Genomic DNA, 19,640 nt, shown 5'->3' on the forward strand with positions numbered 1-19,640 from the left:
GCATGAAAAATTGATAATGTGACAGATGTCATGTGGCCCAGGAAGTGCACCATGGTACCAAACCCACAACTACCTGTAGGAAGTGGTCTGTGTTTGGTTGCACTGGAACTGAGATGTGATTCCTGTGAATGAGAACTCGGATCCGCACTTGTTCAAGAACTAAATTAACCTGCGCATGTGTTTTAGCTGATGATGACATCATTCGTTTCCACAACACACATGCACCATGAGTGGCAGGGGATTTTGTGGGACTCAGAAGAGGTTCACTGCTGCACATAATATCTGCTGCACCAAACAGCACCAAATAGCACCAAATACTAATAGCACCAAAATAACAAAAGATATGGTGTCACGTTGTGTTCTCCATGTGCATTTGTGAGATGAACATGACATAAGATGAACACAAATGCACCAGACTTTGATAGAATCAACTGAGTCTAAAAGCAGACCAATGCTGCGAGGGGCTCCAGGAACAACTGCACTCGAATTGGAACCACAGAAAACATGCCCAGTGTGAAAACCAGTGTCTGAGCATTGGGGCACAGCTTGATGGATGGATGAGTTAAGTATGGATGAGTTAAGTATTGGATGAGTTAAGTATGGATGAGTTAAGTAATGGATGAGTTAAGTATTGTTAAAGTGACAAACAAAGTTCTGTTGTAAAGGTACGGGCTAAAGCAGTCTATTGCTGAAATACTGTTTTTTTCACTATTGGACTAGAGAGAACAGATAACTATGTTCCAACATCATTTTCAGTTTGTTAAGCAAATTTAAACTGAAGGTAAATAACACACAGTTGTTCCCACAGTATGCAGTTTGCATAATGTATCTGGCTTAAACCAAATTTAAGGTTCTTTGGGCATGCAGAAACAGCACATATTTTACTTATTTTACATTTATTTTACTTTGAAGCTTCATAGCAATAATTACCATCTCATTTGTAAACACAGGGTAGATCACACAATGTTTGCCAGATAAAGATATCATTGTTTGATCATTTGCCCAAATTATTTGCCTTAACATTATTTATTATTTTATAGGGCTATAAAAGTCTCCAAAACCAACATCATTTTCAGAAGAATCGGGTTCAGATTAGAAGCATAGAAGAACACTGGGAACAACAGGTCTCATATACTCATATATTTATGTAAGTAGATCTATATATCTATTTATCTATATATTTATATGTACATAAATCTTGATTTAAAAAAATGCTCCTTTCATATGGGGGACACTCATTGTATATAATTCAGAAATGCATATTATTAACACTGTGTATTTCTGGATAGCCATGGAGCCCAAAATCATTATGATGTCAGCCCTGGGAAGGGCCCTGTATCCTGGCATGTTGTATGACTGCCGCATGGATTCTTTTATTCCAGGTAAGCCCCTCATTTATAGTGCAATTAGATTGTAATGTTCATTATCCATGCTAAAGCAAGAAGGATTTTACTCACATTCATGCTTTTTTTCTGAAAATTGTGGGGTTTATAATGAGAGTGCTATATTAGAATTAGAACTGGGTTCAGGTAGGTAAAAAAGATTAAGAGAGAAGATGGAAACTTGAAAAAAAAAGATTCTTATTGTTGTTGTTGTTGCTTTTATTTACTTTAAAGTGAAATGTGTAAGCACACGGGTGCTGATTAGCGAACTTGTTGCTTATGTAGCTAAATAATTCCAGTAAAAGCTTCCTGCATATTAGTGACATAATCATAGCTGTATGATAGTTTCTGTAACGTTGCAGGTACCTTCTCAGGAAAATTAGTTTTAATTAATTAGCGCTGATTCACAACACCCATGCATGCCACTACTTAAACCAGCGGGTTTTGGAAGTTGGCATGCGGATAGAATTCTGTGCCATGTAGCAGAGCAGTAGTGGTGCTGTGAGGTTATTTTTTAAAGTCCACAAAGCTCTGGTGCCTTAGGTGTAGCAGAACTTTAGAGAAGTTTTTATTGAAGTTCAGGTTTCAGACTTAGGGACCTTAGTTTCCTCTCTATATTTATTACGAGTGTGGTTGGTTCTGCAAGATGCTCAGTAAATCTTCCAGCTTATTTCCTAAAACTACATGAATTCTACCTGAGACTACTTTTTTTTTTTTTTTAAAGCAAAGGGTCGTCACATTAAATATTGCCTTTGATTCATGTATTACCATTTACTGCTCTTTATAATATTTTTTAAGTGAGAAACATTTAATTTCATTATTTTTGAAGGCACAGTACTGTTCTGTATATAATACTGAATCGGTGATATTAGATTCACTCCACCTTTTATCTGGTTGGATAGCGGGCTTGGCTGGGTACTTAATGCGGCTTGTTACCAAGCCACCCCCGTAACAGTTTCAGTGACTGCAGAACCTTCATTTATTCATTGAACATTTGAAAAGGCTTGTGCATGTCATATTGGGAATTGGTCCATCATATTAAGTTGCAACATAAATATTTGTATTCAATCTGAGGTTCATGTTTAGTTATTCATTAAGCTCAAGTTGATGCAAAGAGAATTCTTTTTCATTTTCACTCAATATCTTCTGTAAAAAAAAATTCTCAGATATTGTTAATGTAAGTTACCAATATGAATTAAGTTACAACAACAAAAAATGTGTAGTAGTCTTTGTTGTCATATTGGGCAATGCTGTTAGAAAATCAACAGTGATGACACAAAAGAAAATATAAATAAAGCAACATATGGCAACTTCTCATTTGCTTTCAGTTTTAGTGTCCTGGACCTAGATACTAGGATTCTATACTATACTCTTGTACAATACAAGATCAGAATCCAGCGACTCATGACCACTAATGTCAGATGATGTTACACTGAGACTGCAGTTATGATTTTAGAATATTTTCTGAAAAGTAATGTCATTTGTGATACATATATCATTTCTCATCTCTCTCTTATTTCAGGTGTTACTTTATGGGACAAGCACGCATTGCGTGATGATATTGATGTGCATGACCAGACTAAAACATTTGTCAAGCTTGCTGCCTCTGACAGTGTCAGTGAAAAAGCCAACCTCCTAGATGTTAGTGCTTCCCTTAAAGCCAGTTTCTTAGGTGGGTTAGTGGAGGTTGGCGGATCAGCCAAGTTCCTGCAGGATTCCAAGTCCTCAGCACGTCAGTGCAGAGTTACTATGCAGTACAGCCAGACAACAACATTTGAACAACTCACTATGAAGGAGCTTGGCAATGTCATCTATCCACAAGTATTTGAACAGAAAACTGCCACTCATGTAGTTACAGCTGTATTGTATGGAGCTTCTGCTGTCATGGTGTTTGATTATACAACTGCAGAAAATGAGAGCAAACAGGTTATTGAAGGAAATCTTTATGCAGTGATCAAGAAGATCCCTACCATTTCCATTGAGGGGCAAGCATCCCTAAAGATGACTCAAGATGAAAAGAAACTAGCTGAGAATATGAACGTCACATTTTATGGTGACTATGAGCTTGAAGAAAACCCCACCACATTCACAGAGGCTCTGAGGGCATGCAAGAGGTTGCCTAGTCTCCTGAAGGAAAGAAACAGTAAAGGTGTACCAGTGACTGTGTGGCTGTACCCTCTGACACTTTTGGATAACAGGGCTGCTAAGTTGGTGAGAGAAATCAGTTCAAGCCTGGTGTCTAAAACAGAAACTCAGCTGGAGGAGCTCAGTGAAGTAGAGAGAAGATGCAATGATTTGCTCAAAAACCCTGTTACATTTAATTTCCCTGATCTAAAGGGTAGGCTGCTGCAGTTTCAGGACTTACACAGTTCTTATAAGATAGCATTCCAGAAGGCACTGTGCAGTGTTTTGCCAGGTATTCGGAGTGGGGCACTGGAGAACAAGGCACTGGGGGACATCCTGAACAACCACTACTCATCACCCTTCACCGATACCCACATGAACAAATGGTTAGACGACATTTCAACTGAATTAAATATACTCCGTTCCTATACCAGTGGGCTGAAGGACCTGACAGTTGTGACATCCTCAGGGTCAGTTAATTCCATCCTATTTGATCCTGATGTTGATGTGGTAGTTTGCTTGTCATTTACATCTCTAAAGAATGAAGACTTATACCTTGTGGCTCTACAAGACTTCGTGAAATCTGAAGGGTTGACAAACTTGGAGCAAAAAAAAGCTTTCTCACCCCAAGCAACACAGCCCTGGTTCACTTCTCTTGACATTTCTGCGAGAATGAGGCAGAATCTTTCTCTATTTACAAGTTTTTCAATGGCCAATAAAAATGAGAAGAGAATCAAGTTCATCATTGCCTCCATACCTGACCCCACCAATCCAGGAACCTCCATCCAATTTTATCTGAATGGCCTTCTGAAAAGTCCTAAGTTCCAGCCTGTATCCAAACCCCCCCTACCCATTGTAGAAACTAGTGATGAGAAAGTCCTACTAAAGCTTTCAAAATCCCCAACTGGAGAGACAGTAAAGTTCAGAGTTGAGTACAGGATGACACCGCCAACTGATTCAGCAGCTGATGTTGATGCATGGAAAGTCATCAACACTTCAGATGCACAGACCAGCTTCACATTCACTCAACTAAAGCCAGAAGAACAATACTGGGTCCGGTACAGAGCTGTTAGTGATGCGGGAGTGAGTGAAGCCAGCGACTCTGTCCCCTTCTCATTTCATGGGAAGAGAGATGTCACAGTGGAGAAATGGGTCAGTTAAGATGATAACAGATTACTAATTACTCCTGTTCATGCATGCATATGGGTTTGGTTAAATTTTTTTAATAGCTGCATGTAGAATTTGATATCAATGTAGCCTCAATATTTTTTTTTTTTTTTTTTAAAGAATCAATGAAATGATTAACAGTAATGCATATCAGTAATATGTAAACATATATTTTAATTAGTTTATTTAGCAAATCATTTCTTTTCCCACAGGACTTATCCATGCCTTACCTCATTAATAACCTAAGGACTACAATAATGACCAGTATGGGCATGTCACGATGGTCTCTCTCTACAATCAAGACAGAGACTACAAATGTTGTCAGCAGTCCTGTGAGTAGCAACAGTGCAAAATTACTCCCATTGATTATGCACATGATTACATATGTATGTGTTGTGAAAATGTATTTGCCCCCATCCTGATTTCTTCTGTTTTTATGTATATCTCATACTAATTGTTTCAGAAATTAAAGCACCATCTAAGCTAAAACAAAGGCAACCTGAGTAAACACAAAATGCAGTTTTTAAATGATAATGTTATTTATTTAGGCAAATAAGTTAACCAATATCAACTGGGCCTGTGTGAAAATGTATTTGCCCCCATAGTTACTAATTCCCCTCAAACAGTGAAACTGCATTCATTATGGGGACCAGACGCAACCAGGACTGATTACTGCAAACCCTGTCCAATCAAATCAACACTTAAATAGAACTTTTTCAACAGCATGAATTTGGTTAAAAGGTCTCACCCAGTAACACACTATGACAAAATTGAAAGAAATTCCAGAAATGATGTGGAAGAAGGTGATTGTAATACATTACTCAGGGAAAGGTTACAAAGCTATTTCAAAGGCTCTGGGACTCCACAGAACCGCAGTGAGAGTCATTATCTCTAAATGGAAAAAGTCGGCACTACAGTGAAACTTCCCAGAAGTGGCCTTCCAAAATTCTTCCAAAAATCCTTCCAAAATTCTTCCTTATCCAGGAAGTCACAAAAGACTCGATGACAACATCAAAGGAACTACAGGTCTCTCTTGCATTAACAAAGGTCACTGTTCATGACTCCACTATCAGAAAAACACTTGGCATCCATGGAAGAGTGGCAAAGTGAAAATCCCTGCTGACCCAGAAGAACATTAAGGCTCGTCTGAATTTGGCCAAAACACACCTTGATGACCCTCAAACCTTTTGGGAACATGTTCTGTGGACTGATGAGTCAAAAGTGCAACTGTTTGGAAGACAGGCATCCCGTTACATCTGGCGTAAACCAAACACCGAATTCCACAAAAAGAACATCATACCTACAGTCAAGCATGGTGGTGGGAGTGTGATGGTGTGGGGATGCTTTGCTGCTTCAGGGCCTGGACAACTTGCAATAATTGAGGGAAACATGAATTCTGCTGTCTACCAGAAAATCCTAAAGGGGAATTGCAGTCTTCAGTTCTAAAACTCAAGGTCAACTGGATTATGCAGCAAGATAATGATCCAAAGCATAGGAGTAAGTCCTAGTCCTAGAAGTAAGTGAAAGACTGATCTCCAGTTATCGGAAGCATTTCGTTGCAGTTATTGCTGCTATAAGTGGCACAACCAGATGTTAAAATTAAGGGGGCAATTAGTTTTTCCCATGGGTGATAACGTTTTTGCGTCAATAAAAAAAAAAGACAACATTTTTATTGTGTGTTTGCTCAGGTTTCCTTTCTTTTATGTTGTATTTCGTTTGAAAATCTAAAACTATTTAATATGAGATATACACAAAACAGAAGAAATCAGGATGGGGCAAATACAAATTGACAGGAATATATATAAATATATTTAAAACTATGTAAATAGTGCAGCTTAACAATAAATACTGCCTTACTGCATTATAGCATAAATTGTCACTAATTTGAAAATGTTAATGACCTTTCACTTCATTGAAAATGGAAAGCAGAATTTGTAGAAATGTTGTTCCATCAGCTAAATCCATGTTGTGTAGTTTAGATAAAAATGTTATATCACCATTTCATGTTTATTATTTGCTTATTCTCGCCACAGAAAATTCCTTACACTGATGCAATTCCTGGAGGGCTGAAAACTGGAATGGCTGTGTACTTCCAAGGAGTTGCTCTCGCAACAGGAAAAACGTATGTATTCATGTTATTGACCATGACATACTGAACAGTTTTCAGTAGTGGAAACATTTATCTAAATAAAAGTATGGGATCACACTGACTTTTGCCAGAATGTTATGTATATTGCATGGATTTTTTTTTGTAGTTTGATAAGAAGTTTTTATTCCACACACAGGTTTGAAATAAATCTTATAGCTGGGACAAGGGAACGTGGCGATATCACTTTTCACATGTACTATACATTCAGTGACTCGTTGGCCTATAACACCCGCAGGAATGGGAACTGGGAGAATGTTGAACGTGTACCAGGGTGTCCCGTTTCCAAAGGATCAGCTTTTGATATTTTTTTTGTGATTAAATCAGAAGGCTATGAGGTATGGCGATTAAAATAATGTGGGCACACAATGTAAACAATAATGTAAATATTCTTACATTAGAATGACATATTTGTACTTTCCAGGTATATGTAAATGGGAAGAAGTATTACCTGTTCAAGCACCGCATGCCGGTGGAGAAAGTGAATACACTTCACATTTATGGAGACGTCAACATGAACATCATTAGTACTGTTCCAGTAAGTTATACCGTATACTCAAGCTCTTCAGTTACGTGTGTGAGCGTGTGTGTTTTTTTTTGCTTTGTTTTTTTTAAAAACCTTTCATAAGCATCATTTTCATAAGCATTTTTCTGCTCTCTCTAGAACTGGAGCGCATCTACTTTTGGTAAGGAACTAATCTCTGGCATCTCACGCACAAAGCTTTCTAACATCCAGTCAGATGTGCCATATCCACTCTGCAACCCTGTGAGTTTCTGATAAATAAAGAAATTTCATGTGATTTTAAAAATGACTTCATAAATTTAACATTTGCATTTTAATGATAAATTTCCATCATTGCAATAGAAATTATCATGGAATAAACCAACAATGCTTATCACCCCAACAGAAAAAAGTCTATTCCAGCAAAATCGCAGGAGCCTTCAGACCTGGTCTGGCTTTGTTCTTCCAAGGGGTTGCTCCTTCAGATTATGACTAGTATGGTCAATCTGTTTTCACTTCATCACAGTTTGAATGAACAAACATGGAATAGTTTACTTCAAGCTTTATCAGTATAATCTGGTACTGTCATTAAAATGTTAAAATTATTTCTTGCAGCTTTGCAATAAATTTGCAGACTGGACCAAATTTTGGTTATGACACCGCTCTTCACTTCAAACCAAAGGCAACCTCTGTGGCCCTTAACACCTGCAGGAATGGGGAATGGGATGACGAAGTATCTATTCAGGGAAGCCCATTTGCCAGTGGAGGAGCCTTTGATATCATCATGATTGTTAGAACAGACGGCTATGAGGTGTGATATTATGGAGAAAATAAATAAAGTCAAAATTTGAAGTAAATGGATTAATAAAAGTTACATTTTATTTGCTCAGGTAATTGTGAATGGCATGAGTTTCTGCATGTTCAATCACCGTATAGCAGTAGAGAAAGTGAATACACTTTCTATCACTTACGATGTCTTCATGAACAACTTTGGCATTTTTGAAGTAAGTCATTTTCATATGTTGATGGCAGAGAACAATCATTATAAAAAAAAATTAATGTGTGTACTGTATATAATATGATGAAAGAAAGAAGTTCATGTAACTTTTAGTCAAGTTTCTTTTTACTTTTATACACATGCGTCATTGATCTTTTGTATAGCGGGAAAATGTCAGAATGTCTAATGTTGAGTTACACACTACCCTAATATTGCACATTTTGGGAACAGTTCTCTTGGATAACAGGAAAGTAAAGAGATGTTTCTTTTTTTCTACCAGGTGGGCAATGTTAATATGAAAGCCAGGATTCCTGCCTTTCTTTGAGGACTCCAAATCACCACTGAAGCATTGACTACGTGTTTAACAGCTTATTTTGTCTTGCTCTGTGCGCAAATATATCAGAATTTATAGACAGTTCATGGACATGATTTGTCTTTCAGCATTGTCATGAAGTTTTGTTGCTTTTCACTGTTAGAAATTAACACACTATACATTCTTTGCTACAGTTTCACAGTTTTATTGTATCTTTTAAATAATATAGATGGTTTGCATTAGTCTATATTTGCAGACGACTTTGCAGCAGAAATGATGGTAGTTGTTTTTAAAGAAAACAATTTAAACCCATTTTCTGAAGCTTTTGATAAAGATCCAGGATAATAGAGGTCTGTTCATTGACTATTATAATAAAACAAGAGTTCACTCTTTTCCCCATGATTTTAGAAAGAAAACCTGAATGAAAACCTCATCCATCACAAAAGTCTGCAATGTGCAATTCTGGCAGAAATTAGCAAAACTTCATGCTTAGCTTTTTGCTTATCCCTTCATAGCTCACAGCACAAAATGAGGATGAACTTAACTTCTAATTCATTGTTTCTTTGCTTTGCTGTTTCCTTACTTTTTGGTTTCTGTTTCAATGTCACCTTAAATGCTGTTGTAATACAATTTTGGACTTGTAGAGAGCACTCATTGCTACTCACTTCTAAAAAGAATTACTCCATTTGAAATATTATAAAACATCATTCAATTGGCCAAATATATTATGATATGATTAAGCTGTGTTGTTATTAGGAATTGGGAAACTATTTACTTCTTGCTTAAATCATTTTAACAATGTATTGATCATAATCATTGAATAAATAATAAGGTTTGACACATTGTCTATACTTTATTTTCTTGAGCAAAAAAAGGCATAATGTAACATGTTAAACTTGATGTATAACAGTAGCAGAGAAATACATAGAGAGAGAGAGAGAGCGAGAGAGAGAGAGAGAGAGAGAGAGAGAGAGCAAATGACATTTGTGCACAGACCAAATCATACTCAGAGAGAAATATATCCTAGAATCCATACATAATTAGTGAGACTCCATACATAATTAGTGAGACTTGGCCCTTTTACATATGCATCCCAATGTTAAGGTGGAGCTTGGGTACACATAAGCAAAGTGTGTATTTACAGTGTTCATATCTAATCTGAATGTTCACATTTCTGAATGAAATATTCCTTGAAAAGTATTTTGTGGGAAACAATCTCCTTGTCAGAATTACTGTTCTCATAACTAAAGGCTTCTCAAACCTGTCAATGTGTGTGTGTGTGTGTGTGCTTGTAAAGAAGAAGGATTCAGGGGATCCTCATAGTATATTTAAGCCACATTACTATGAGAATATGCACCAGCAACCTAGGTTTACCTGTGTTAAACATAAATGGTGTTACTATTGAAAAAGCAGGAGATTGTATGTTGGTCATGATATATTGATCACCCAGATATTTGAAAATGTGTTTACGAATAAATGGCATCATGGCTGCTCAACCCTGCACCTGCTGTGATTAGTTCCAGCTTTAATCTAACACCCCTAAACCAACACATCTAGATCTTCAGTAGCTTCTGAATAGTACATTAAATTGTGCTGTGATGGAAATATGACAGATGAAAGTTTATATATATATATATATATATATATATATATATATATATATATATATATATATATATATATAAAAATCTATGTAATGCACTTTCTTTAAACATGTGTACGGTGTGCACTTCAGAATTCCACTAGAATTGCAATTTAAAGGAATGTTGCTACCATCTGGTGGAATTTAATGCTATTACAAGATTAAATTTGATCTGTTTTTGTAATAAATATGTCTAACATGTAATGGGCAAGAATAAAGTGCAGTGTAGGAGTGTAAATACTTTTATAGGCTACACATATAAATAAAAAACTCATATGGAGTGATCTTAAGTTTTACTAAAACAAACAAAAATATAAACTGTTCCCAACAACCAAATAATTTGATACTTGCAGTGCTTCTGCAATGTTTTAGAATATCTTCTTCTTTAAAATGCTTCAACATTTTAAGGAAATGCCACAATTTTGGGTACGTTCAGTACAGAGATTCCCAAAAGTTTTTGGGAAAAGGACTCCAAATGGACATGATGAATAATCTATGACCCCAAGCTTCGACGACCCTGCATTTCCCCCCCAAATTTTAGTTTATATATATATATATATATTTAGAGATGCACCGATGTATCGGCCAATAATTGGTATCGGCCGATAAAGGCGATTTTTCACTGTCACGTAATGGAGGCTGAGACGGAAGCAAGTGCAGGTTAGGTAGTTTAATACAGTAGTCCAAAGGATCAGGCCGAAATCAAGGTACATAGGCAGGCAAGGGTCAATCGAACAGTCAAACAGTCCAAACTATGCAAGGCAAAGAGGCAAGGTCATAAACGAGAACAAGGTCAAAACCAGAATAAACAAAAACGGTATCAAGGCTTGGTAACAACAGAGACAGAAGGCAACGGAGTGTATACTTCCCAAAGAGTGAATGCATAGAAGGCCCTTTTAAACTGTGGTTGTGATTGTGCTGTGAATTGGATGTAGGTATGCGTGATTAGAATGAAGGCGAGTGTTCTGGGAATTGTGGTCAATGGTGGCCATGTTTGTAGGCTGCAGTGCAAGATGGGAATTGTAGTCACTGGTTTGCAGTGACATTCACACTATCGCCATCTTGTGTGGAATGACAACAAAACTGCAGTTTCGCCATCAAGTCAATTTTTTTTTTGCTGCGCTGCTTTAGCTGCTTGCGCTGAATTAAAGCACCAGTACACTGTTTAAAGATTTAAATGAAGATGAATTCCCCCCCAAAAATTATATTGCACAGAAAAATACATTTGTAGGGTATTACATTTCATATCCAGTTAATGTTAATATGAGTTAATATCATCATATATTATATATTCCACCAAGGCTTGGTTGCAGAAGTAGTCCTGGAAGATTCTACAGGGCCATCACAGTCACCTGACCATAGAAAATCTCTGGTGGGATTTGCAGAAGGCAGTTGCAGCACGCAAACCCAAGAAAATTACTGAACTGGAGACCATTTCTCCTGAGGAATGGGCTAAGTTTCCTCAGGAACGCTGCCAGAAGCTTTTGTCTGGCTATGTATCTCATTTGTAGCAGGTCATAACAGCAAAAGGGTGCGCTACTAAGTACTGTTTCAGACTGGAGGCGGATGCAGGTGCAGGTCACAGTCTTTATTAGACACAAAACTCACGATTAAAGTAAACGCGTTCTTCACCGGGAAACGAGAACATTCGCGGCATGGAAAACAAACAATACTATCCAGGATCCACTAAAGACACGATATAATACTGAGCCAAGTGCTCAGTCACCCAGGCCTTTAAATAAAGAATATGATTAACTCAAAGCATGGACACCTGGGGCAAATTAAAGTCACTTACTACGAAATGCTCAATCCGGACGCGAGCAAACAAAAACAATGTCACGTGACTTGTCAGGAGCCGAGCCAGTGCCCTCTGCTGGCCGTGGCGTAACAAGTACTAAAATGCTTGCCATGAAGGGGTTGAATAATTTTGCAATAGGAGAAATCCTTATAAGTTGCAGTTTCAGTTGAATTGGGGGAAACCACTTGAAGCATTTATTGTGTTGAACTATTTCAATTGCTTTTGTTTGATTTGTTCATTGCAAACAGCTGAAAGTCTGAAAATTTTGACATTAAATTTGCAATGCGGGTTGAATAAGTTTGATTGCAACTGTATTGCATTCCATAACAGCACATTTAATTGTTATCCACTAAAGAGGAAAACGTTGCACATGTGGTATGAGTGTTGCTTAGCAACATACCTAGCAATACTAACAGCTAATGTATGACACAATGATAGCTTACAGTTGGACATTTTAAATCCATTCAAGTCAGTTTGGGTGTTTCGAAAGTTAATTAGTAGTTCTGTTATGGAAGTGATCTCAGAGATCACAAGAGAGTAATTTTGAGATGTCTTACACCCTTGGGGCATCTTTATGAGTCTTCATCTGTACTGCAGTGTGTTTGTGCAGGGTGGGTGTTGGCTCCCTCATGTAGCTGTGAGGTGCTTTTCTGTTCTCTCTTCTCTGCTTTTCCTTGCCTGGCTGAGTGTGGCATGTTTTTTTTTTCAGGAGAGCCTGATTAATGCACACAGCTTGCTCTCAGCTGCATGCTTCATCTTCATCAGAAGCATGGGCTGCAGTTGAATTCAAGTCGATACATGTTAAAGCAGTATGCAGCTCTCAATTTCTATAACAGCACAAGTTGTTTAAATATAAAAACTTTGACACCGTTATGCTTTTAATACTGCTTGTTGCGCCGCATGTTTTAATGTTGTATGATGTAAAGCAGAAATGCTATGCACAGCATTAGTTTTACTCCTAAAATGATTTAGTAGTTATTACATAGCTTATCTCAAACGATAAATGCAGCACATTTTTGATGATGCACATCTGTGATGCTTGCACCTATTTTATCATGAAGGAGATAAAATTGATCTTTTATACAGTGTGGGACTAAATTGTAAAAGTGGCAGGGATTATCACTGGCAGCTGGTAAAGACAGATATGGAAGCTAGACTTGTACTTCAGGGGAAGAATACAGTGACTTTTTGGTTGACAAAAGTAGAACCTGATGTGGTTTTCTGATGGTATAGCCCATCTAGGTTTGATATGTTGTGGATTATAAGATGCTTTTCTGCTCACCACGGTTGGGTTGTAAAGAGTGCTTATTTGAGTTACCTTCACCTTCCCGTCAGCTTGAACCATTCTGGCCATTCTCCTTTGACCTCTCTTGTTCACAAGGGTTTCCTCATACATAACTGCGGTTATGAGGTTTCCTCATACATAACTGCCACTCACTGGATGTTTTTTGTTTTTCGCACCATTTTGTGTAAACTCTAGAGACTGTTGTGCGTTAAAATGCCAGGAGACCAGCAGTTTTGGAAATACTCAAACCATTCAGCCTGGCACCAACAAACATGCCACAAAGTTAATAAAATCACATTTCCCCCCCATTTTGATGTTTGATGTGAACACTAATGATGCTCATGGCTTGCATGTATCTGCATAATGTTATGCATTGTGCTGCTGCCACATGATTGGCTGATTTGGATTGTTGCATGAATCAGCAGGTGTACAAGTGTTCCTGTTCAATTTGCTTGTGAGGATATTTTATATATACAGTATGTACATATGCAAAGCCTAGAGTGCTGATGGGAAGCGTAGATCTGCGCCCTTTGACCCTACCATGACACTAACACAGGGAAGTTGGTATATACAATGTGATTCATTTTTTTTATTATAATTTATTTTATTCTGCATTGCTTTATGCTCTACAAGAATACAATTAAAAACCTCACAGTTTTACAAAAAAAAAATGTTCTGGGAAAAATGACACCTCATAAAATGTATGGAAATACACTGTAAATAGCTCACAAGCATGAACTCTGAGCAAACATTTTTTAATTAGGACTGGGCTTGAAAATGAGAAAGAGAAGCCAGGATTAACCATGAATCCAAAAAATCCCTCAGTATTAATGACTCATACTCTTCTTGCGCACTGCCTCATATACGTTATACATTGCATCATGTTGCAAACACATTATCTATGCTAGCATTATCTATGCTAAGTTCAGTCAGTATAAAATATCATAGCATTATTAAGACCTCTATAAAAAAACTTACATTAAAGCAGTAACTTTTATTAGATGAGTTTAATCTTTTTGATTAATGATATAATTATGCAGCTTGTTGACTGGTACAACCACATATTTGGGGGATTTTTCTAAGGCATCCTGCACTCTCTGGTGTTGTCTTGGCTTTTCTCTAACCTGATTAGGTATTAAAAATGCAGTTGGTTCCACACTCTGTAGCAAAATTCAATTATTAATAATGTGTGACTCACAGAAAGTAAAGCACTGAGAGAGAATGGGAATGAAAAGGAAAATGGAACTAGAGAAAATGTTGGAAAACATGCACATTATATCCATTATAAAAAATGGGAAAGAAACTCAAGAAAGCAAGAGAAACCTCTAGATGAATTACTAAAGCAGACCCAATGTTGATCCCTGAGGCATGCCAGCTTCTTCAATCAGCACTGCTTTAGGCAACATATACAGTACATCTTTACTCTCACTACTTGCTACTGGTTAAGGATACAGAACTAGTCCAATCAGCTAATACTTTGGCAGCGCTGTACTCAATAATTCACAGATTCTGCTGCCCACAGTTTGCTGTTGAGCTCCTGTGGCTATGGTTACTGGGTACCTTTACATTGTGGCTCTTGAAGCACAATTCTGATATTTTAACCCAATCTAATTTTTGTCACTTACCTATTTGCACATACATAACACATGACGCATATCACATCATTCTGGCATCAAAAACTTTTTCCCACTAGTATTACCATGTTTATAGAAAGGGCAAGTGATTTTGTTATTTCCACTATAGGCTCATTATTGCGGTCTATAGCCTCTTTGTATTTTGCCTTAAGGCTTAATTTTATGTTAGCACTAGAGCCAGGACTAGAGTGTGTTGGTGTGTGTCAAATGACCAGATATCAGATATGTTTCAGACTTAGTGCCTCATTTGAATGTGGCACATATTGGATGTGAAAAAACAAACATCAGATCCAAGCTGTTTACACATAAGCTACATGTGTCAGAGGTCAGCAAAAAAAAATCAGAATTGGTCGGCACTATGCCACCAACAATAGACACAGTCCAGCAGCTGACAAAGTCATACACTGCTCAACCTAGTCGACTGATTACTTACTATTCACTGCTTTCCTGAACTCCCACCACCACTCACTTCAAAAACATCTGGGTAACACATGTAATTGCAAATGTAAACGTTGCGTGAGCTCAACGCTGTGGGAAGCACCCTTGTGCGTGACCAGTATCTGAAGCTTGTTTAACATCATGCCCATTTATAGGACTGCCGTGATCAGGTGATGCGGCAATTAAGTGCATCGCGTGATATATAAACGGCATCTGTGAACTGCGCCGTCAGCCTCTATTATCTGAAGCGAACATGCAATTCACAGGCATGCCCCAGTATGACAAAGCTACGCAACATCTAGTTCGCTTCTCAGGGAACAGGGTTACATACATAAAGAAGACATTCCAATTTCAAAGGGAACTCCACGTTGTGTGAGTTTAACGCTGTGGGAATGAGAAAACCCACTCTGTCATACTGAGGGTATGGCCTGTTTAAAAAGATCCGAGCCCGGGGGTCACTGCAAGACATTCGAGCCCGGGGCGGAATGTATATCCAGGCGGTAATATCGAATGAATTTGTTCAGTGTAGACCACCCCGCCGCAGCACACACATCCTGTAAGGGTACCCCTTTGGATAATGCCTTCGAGGAGGCGACCCCCCCTAGTGGAGCCCTTACACCCAGAGGCGTAGTGAGACCGCACGTCTCATAAGTGATAGAGATTACTTCCACTATCCATGCTTTGACACAGCATCACCTCTACTGTCGCCGCCAAAGCAGACCAGCAGGTGCTCCGACTTACGCCACTGGCCGAAGCGGTTGAAGTAAACACTGAGAGCCCTTACTGGACACAGCAGATGCAATTTCTCTAGGTATGGTGTGAGGAACAGTGGAGGGCAGAAAGCCTGCAACACTACTGGCTGGGCAGCCGATGTAGGCACTTTAGGAATATAATCTGGCCTAGGATACAGGAAGGCCTTGGCTAATTCACGGGTAAAGTCAAGGCAGGAATGGGCAACAGAGACAGCTTGTACATCTTCTACTCGCTTGAGAGATGTCAGGGTCAGCAGAAGAGCTACCTATAGAGTCAGAAGCTTCTCAGAGGATGACTCTAACGGCTCAAATGGGGCACCTGACAGACCTTCCAGGACCACAGAAAGGGAAGGAACTGGCTAAATGCTGCCGTATGTTGAGCTTACTCAGCAGGTCTGCTTGGTAGGCCTGCAACACTGCCATTGTCTGCAGTGACCCACAAGCAAGACCCACTACCGCATAGGCTTTGCCCACCAACGACTTTATATGGCTTGGATGGCAAAACTAGCCCCCCTAAATTACCTGCTGTTGATGGAGAGAGGTAGCTCGCAAGAGCCTCCTCCACCTACGGCATAGCTAAATAGCTGTGCCATTCATTCCCCACTATGGCAGAATAATCTGACATCACAAGGTTATAAATACAGCTTATGCATGGTTTTCCCCCAGAAGCGTAATATTTTGTCATGCACTTCTGGAAAAAAGGGGAGTTTCTGCAGTGTGAGGGAGATTTATTTTCACTGGGGAGAAAAAAACTCAGAGCTGCTCTCAGTTTTTAGCCCACCCTTCAGGCTCCTTGGAGTTAGAGAGGAATTTATTATTTATTCATTTTAAAATTTTTGGCTTTCGAAAAATTAGCAGAAGGAGGAGTCGCGATGCAAGCTCCAAAATCCAGTGGCGAGCCGGACCCGGAAGACAGAGCAAGAGATCCATACGAGATCCCCCAGACCTGAGCTGGCCCAGATCCGCGAGGCTCCGAAACCCAACTCCCTTCAGCTAAGAAGAGAGCGACTCGCGAACGGAGCTGCCTAATTGCAAGGCATAACACTTCCTGAATTCTCTCTCACTCATACTTTTCTCTCTTTTTTTTAAAGGGACAGAAAAGTAAAGACATTTTTCTTTCTTTCTCTCTGAAGATAATAAGTAATAAGGCTGACAGGGCTGTTCACAGGTGCCATATATATATATATATATATATATATATATATATATATATATATATATATATATATATATATATATATCGTGACACGTTTAATTGTCATTGCCTCGTCACCTGATCATCACCTAAGCATGATGTCACACAAGCTTCAGATACCGGTCACGTGTGAGGGCACTTCCCACAGCATTGAGCACACGCAACATGGAGTTCCCTTTGAAAGGGCACACATCTAAAGCTGAACCTCTCTCTTTCACCTTCTCTCTTTCTCTGTCTCTCTGTCTCTTTTAGAGAAAAGAGATGGAGGGTGTCTGTGAAGGCTGGGGTAAAGTGAGGTTCCTTTAGCTCGGTGAAGTGTGATAATGGCAGGCTGAGGCTTGCTGGAAGGCAGACCTGGTTCTTCTGAACCCAGAGAAAGTGTTAGTGTGAATTATTAAAAAGCTTCTTTTTTTGGGGGTGGGTGGGATGGGGGGGAAACTGGGGGAAAAAGAAAAACCCATTTGCCAATCAAGCTGAAGGAGATTATAATATTGTAGGTTCTAATCATGAATGCAATTTTCTTCTACTACTACTACTACTACTACTAGCAGTAGTAATAATAATAATAATAATAATATAATAATAATAATACATTTTTAGTAACTGCAATATTCTGGTCAGGGTTGTGGTGGATCCAGGGCCTATCCTGAGAACACTGGGAACGAGTTGGGTGTCTAATACAGATGAAATGCGCACACACGTTCACATCTAGGTGTAATTTAGAGTCGCCAATTCACTTGCTGGCATGCTTTTGGGATGTGGAATGACACCAAGGTTCAAAATAAGGCACTATGAGGTGGCAACGCTATGGGCTGTACCACCATACCTCCTGTTTATTTGACTGTTTCTGTATTTCTGTTTCAGTAAATGAGAGCAAATTTTAGATTTACATACATCCATGTTCCAAAAAAATTTAAAATGTTACAGAGAAATATATAGACAACTAACAAACTCTAGAAAAACTGTGTCAGCTTCTCCAAGTTGGTATTCTTTGCGGGGGATTAACATTAACATTTTATTTCATTAGTCCTGAAGGTATATCCTTGCCATAGCATGGCACTACTGAGTGGTGTTAAAGCTTATAGAACCTGAGAACTCATATCCAGTGATTTGTGCTATAGAGCTTTTCATTTGAAGCTCAGCTGAGTATGCTTTTACACCAGTCCATTACTTCAGTGTTTGAATTATATAACAGCCTTAGGGAATCTTACCGCCAATAGCGCTTCTCTGTTTTTATTCTGAAAATGCTGCCACTGCTGCAAATATCCTGCTAGATCCTAGTAGTCCAACACAGTGATGTTATAGTCTATCGATCAAATCAGACTCCTGTCCCAAAGGAACCCTCCCGCTGTAATTGCTTTACATCAATGAACGCTGTTTAAGATGTTATGTCTCAAGCGGCCTGGGCATGATGTGTCCAATAGATTAATTCAGCTTTCAGACCTATCAGCATATCTATCATTATGTCATTCTTTTAAAAATTATTTCCTTCTTTTTTCCTCTCAAGCTGCTCTTGAGTTTATAACTCAATGTTTTGTTATAGAAAACATAAATTGGTTCTAGTAACATAAATTGGTTCTAGTATAGTACCACACTCAAGCCAACCAGGACGGCCAGGAACCTTGGGGTGATTCTTGATGACAGCTTGACCTTTACAGATCACATCTCAACAACTGCAAGAAAATCAGACCCTACCTCACTGAACAGGCTACACAGATACTAGTCCAGGCTCTTGTTATCTCAAAACTAGACTACTGCAACTCACTACTCTCGGGCCTCCCAGACAGCTCCATCAAACCCCTTCAGATGATTCAGAATGCAGCAGCACGCCTCGTCTTCAGCCAGCCCAAGAGAACCCATGTCACACCCCTCTTCATCTCCCTCCACTGGCTTCCTGTAGCCGCCCGCATCAAATTCAAGGCCTTGTCTGGAACAGCACCCTCCTACTTCAACTCTCTCCTGAAGGCTTACATTCCCTCACGCAATCTGCGATCAATCAACGACCGACGCTTAATAGTACCTACTCAGCGTGGCTCAAGGTCCCTTTCAAGAACCTTCAAACTAACTGTTCCTCAGTGGTGGAATGAACTTCCAACCTTAATCCAGACCGCAGAATCTGTCACCATCTTCAAGAAACAGCTAAAGACCCACCTCTTCCGTGATCACCTAACCAACTCATTAAAAAAAAAAAAATACACTTAAACCTCTACTCTGCGCACTTTGCTTCTCTGGAACTCAATTAATGGATCTTGTATGGTAGCACTA

The 19,640-nt window shown here is 38.8% G+C and overlaps 1 protein-coding gene across 1 annotated transcript; it reads left to right on the forward strand.

The window, feature by feature from the left end:
- The first annotated feature begins 1,078 nt into the window (after positions 1-1,078).
- Positions 1,079-9,479, forward strand: LOC128602284 (cytolytic toxin-alpha-like). Its single transcript, XM_053615988.1, has 12 exons — positions 1,079-1,147; positions 1,290-1,382; positions 2,905-4,658; positions 4,886-5,005; positions 6,707-6,795; positions 6,959-7,157; positions 7,244-7,357; positions 7,484-7,585; positions 7,728-7,816; positions 7,937-8,132; positions 8,212-8,325; positions 8,599-9,479. The coding sequence occupies exons 2-12, from the start codon at positions 1,292-1,294 to the stop codon at positions 8,641-8,643; spliced, it is 2,913 nt and encodes a 970-aa protein (XP_053471963.1). The 5' UTR covers positions 1,079-1,147; positions 1,290-1,291; the 3' UTR covers positions 8,644-9,479.
- The last annotated feature ends 10,161 nt before the right edge of the window (positions 9,480-19,640 follow it).

The sequence above is a fragment of the Ictalurus furcatus genome, chromosome 26 (assembly GCF_023375685.1).
Source record: "Ictalurus furcatus strain D&B chromosome 26, Billie_1.0, whole genome shotgun sequence".
Classification (NCBI taxonomy): Eukaryota; Metazoa; Chordata; class Actinopteri; order Siluriformes; family Ictaluridae; genus Ictalurus; species Ictalurus furcatus.

Bases quoted from the DNA above. Each gene is read 5' to 3' on its own strand.
- LOC128602284 (XM_053615988.1), top strand. From the start codon at position 1,292: ATGGAGCCCAAAATCATTATGATGTCAGCCCTGGGAAGGGCCCTGTAT. The intron at 1,383-2,904 runs GTAAGCCCCTCA...CTCTTATTTCAG, and splicing joins CATGGATTCTTTTATTCCAG to GTGTTACTTTATGGGACAAG. The intron at 7,586-7,727 runs GTGAGTTTCTGA...TCACCCCAACAG, and splicing joins CATATCCACTCTGCAACCCT to AAAAAAGTCTATTCCAGCAA.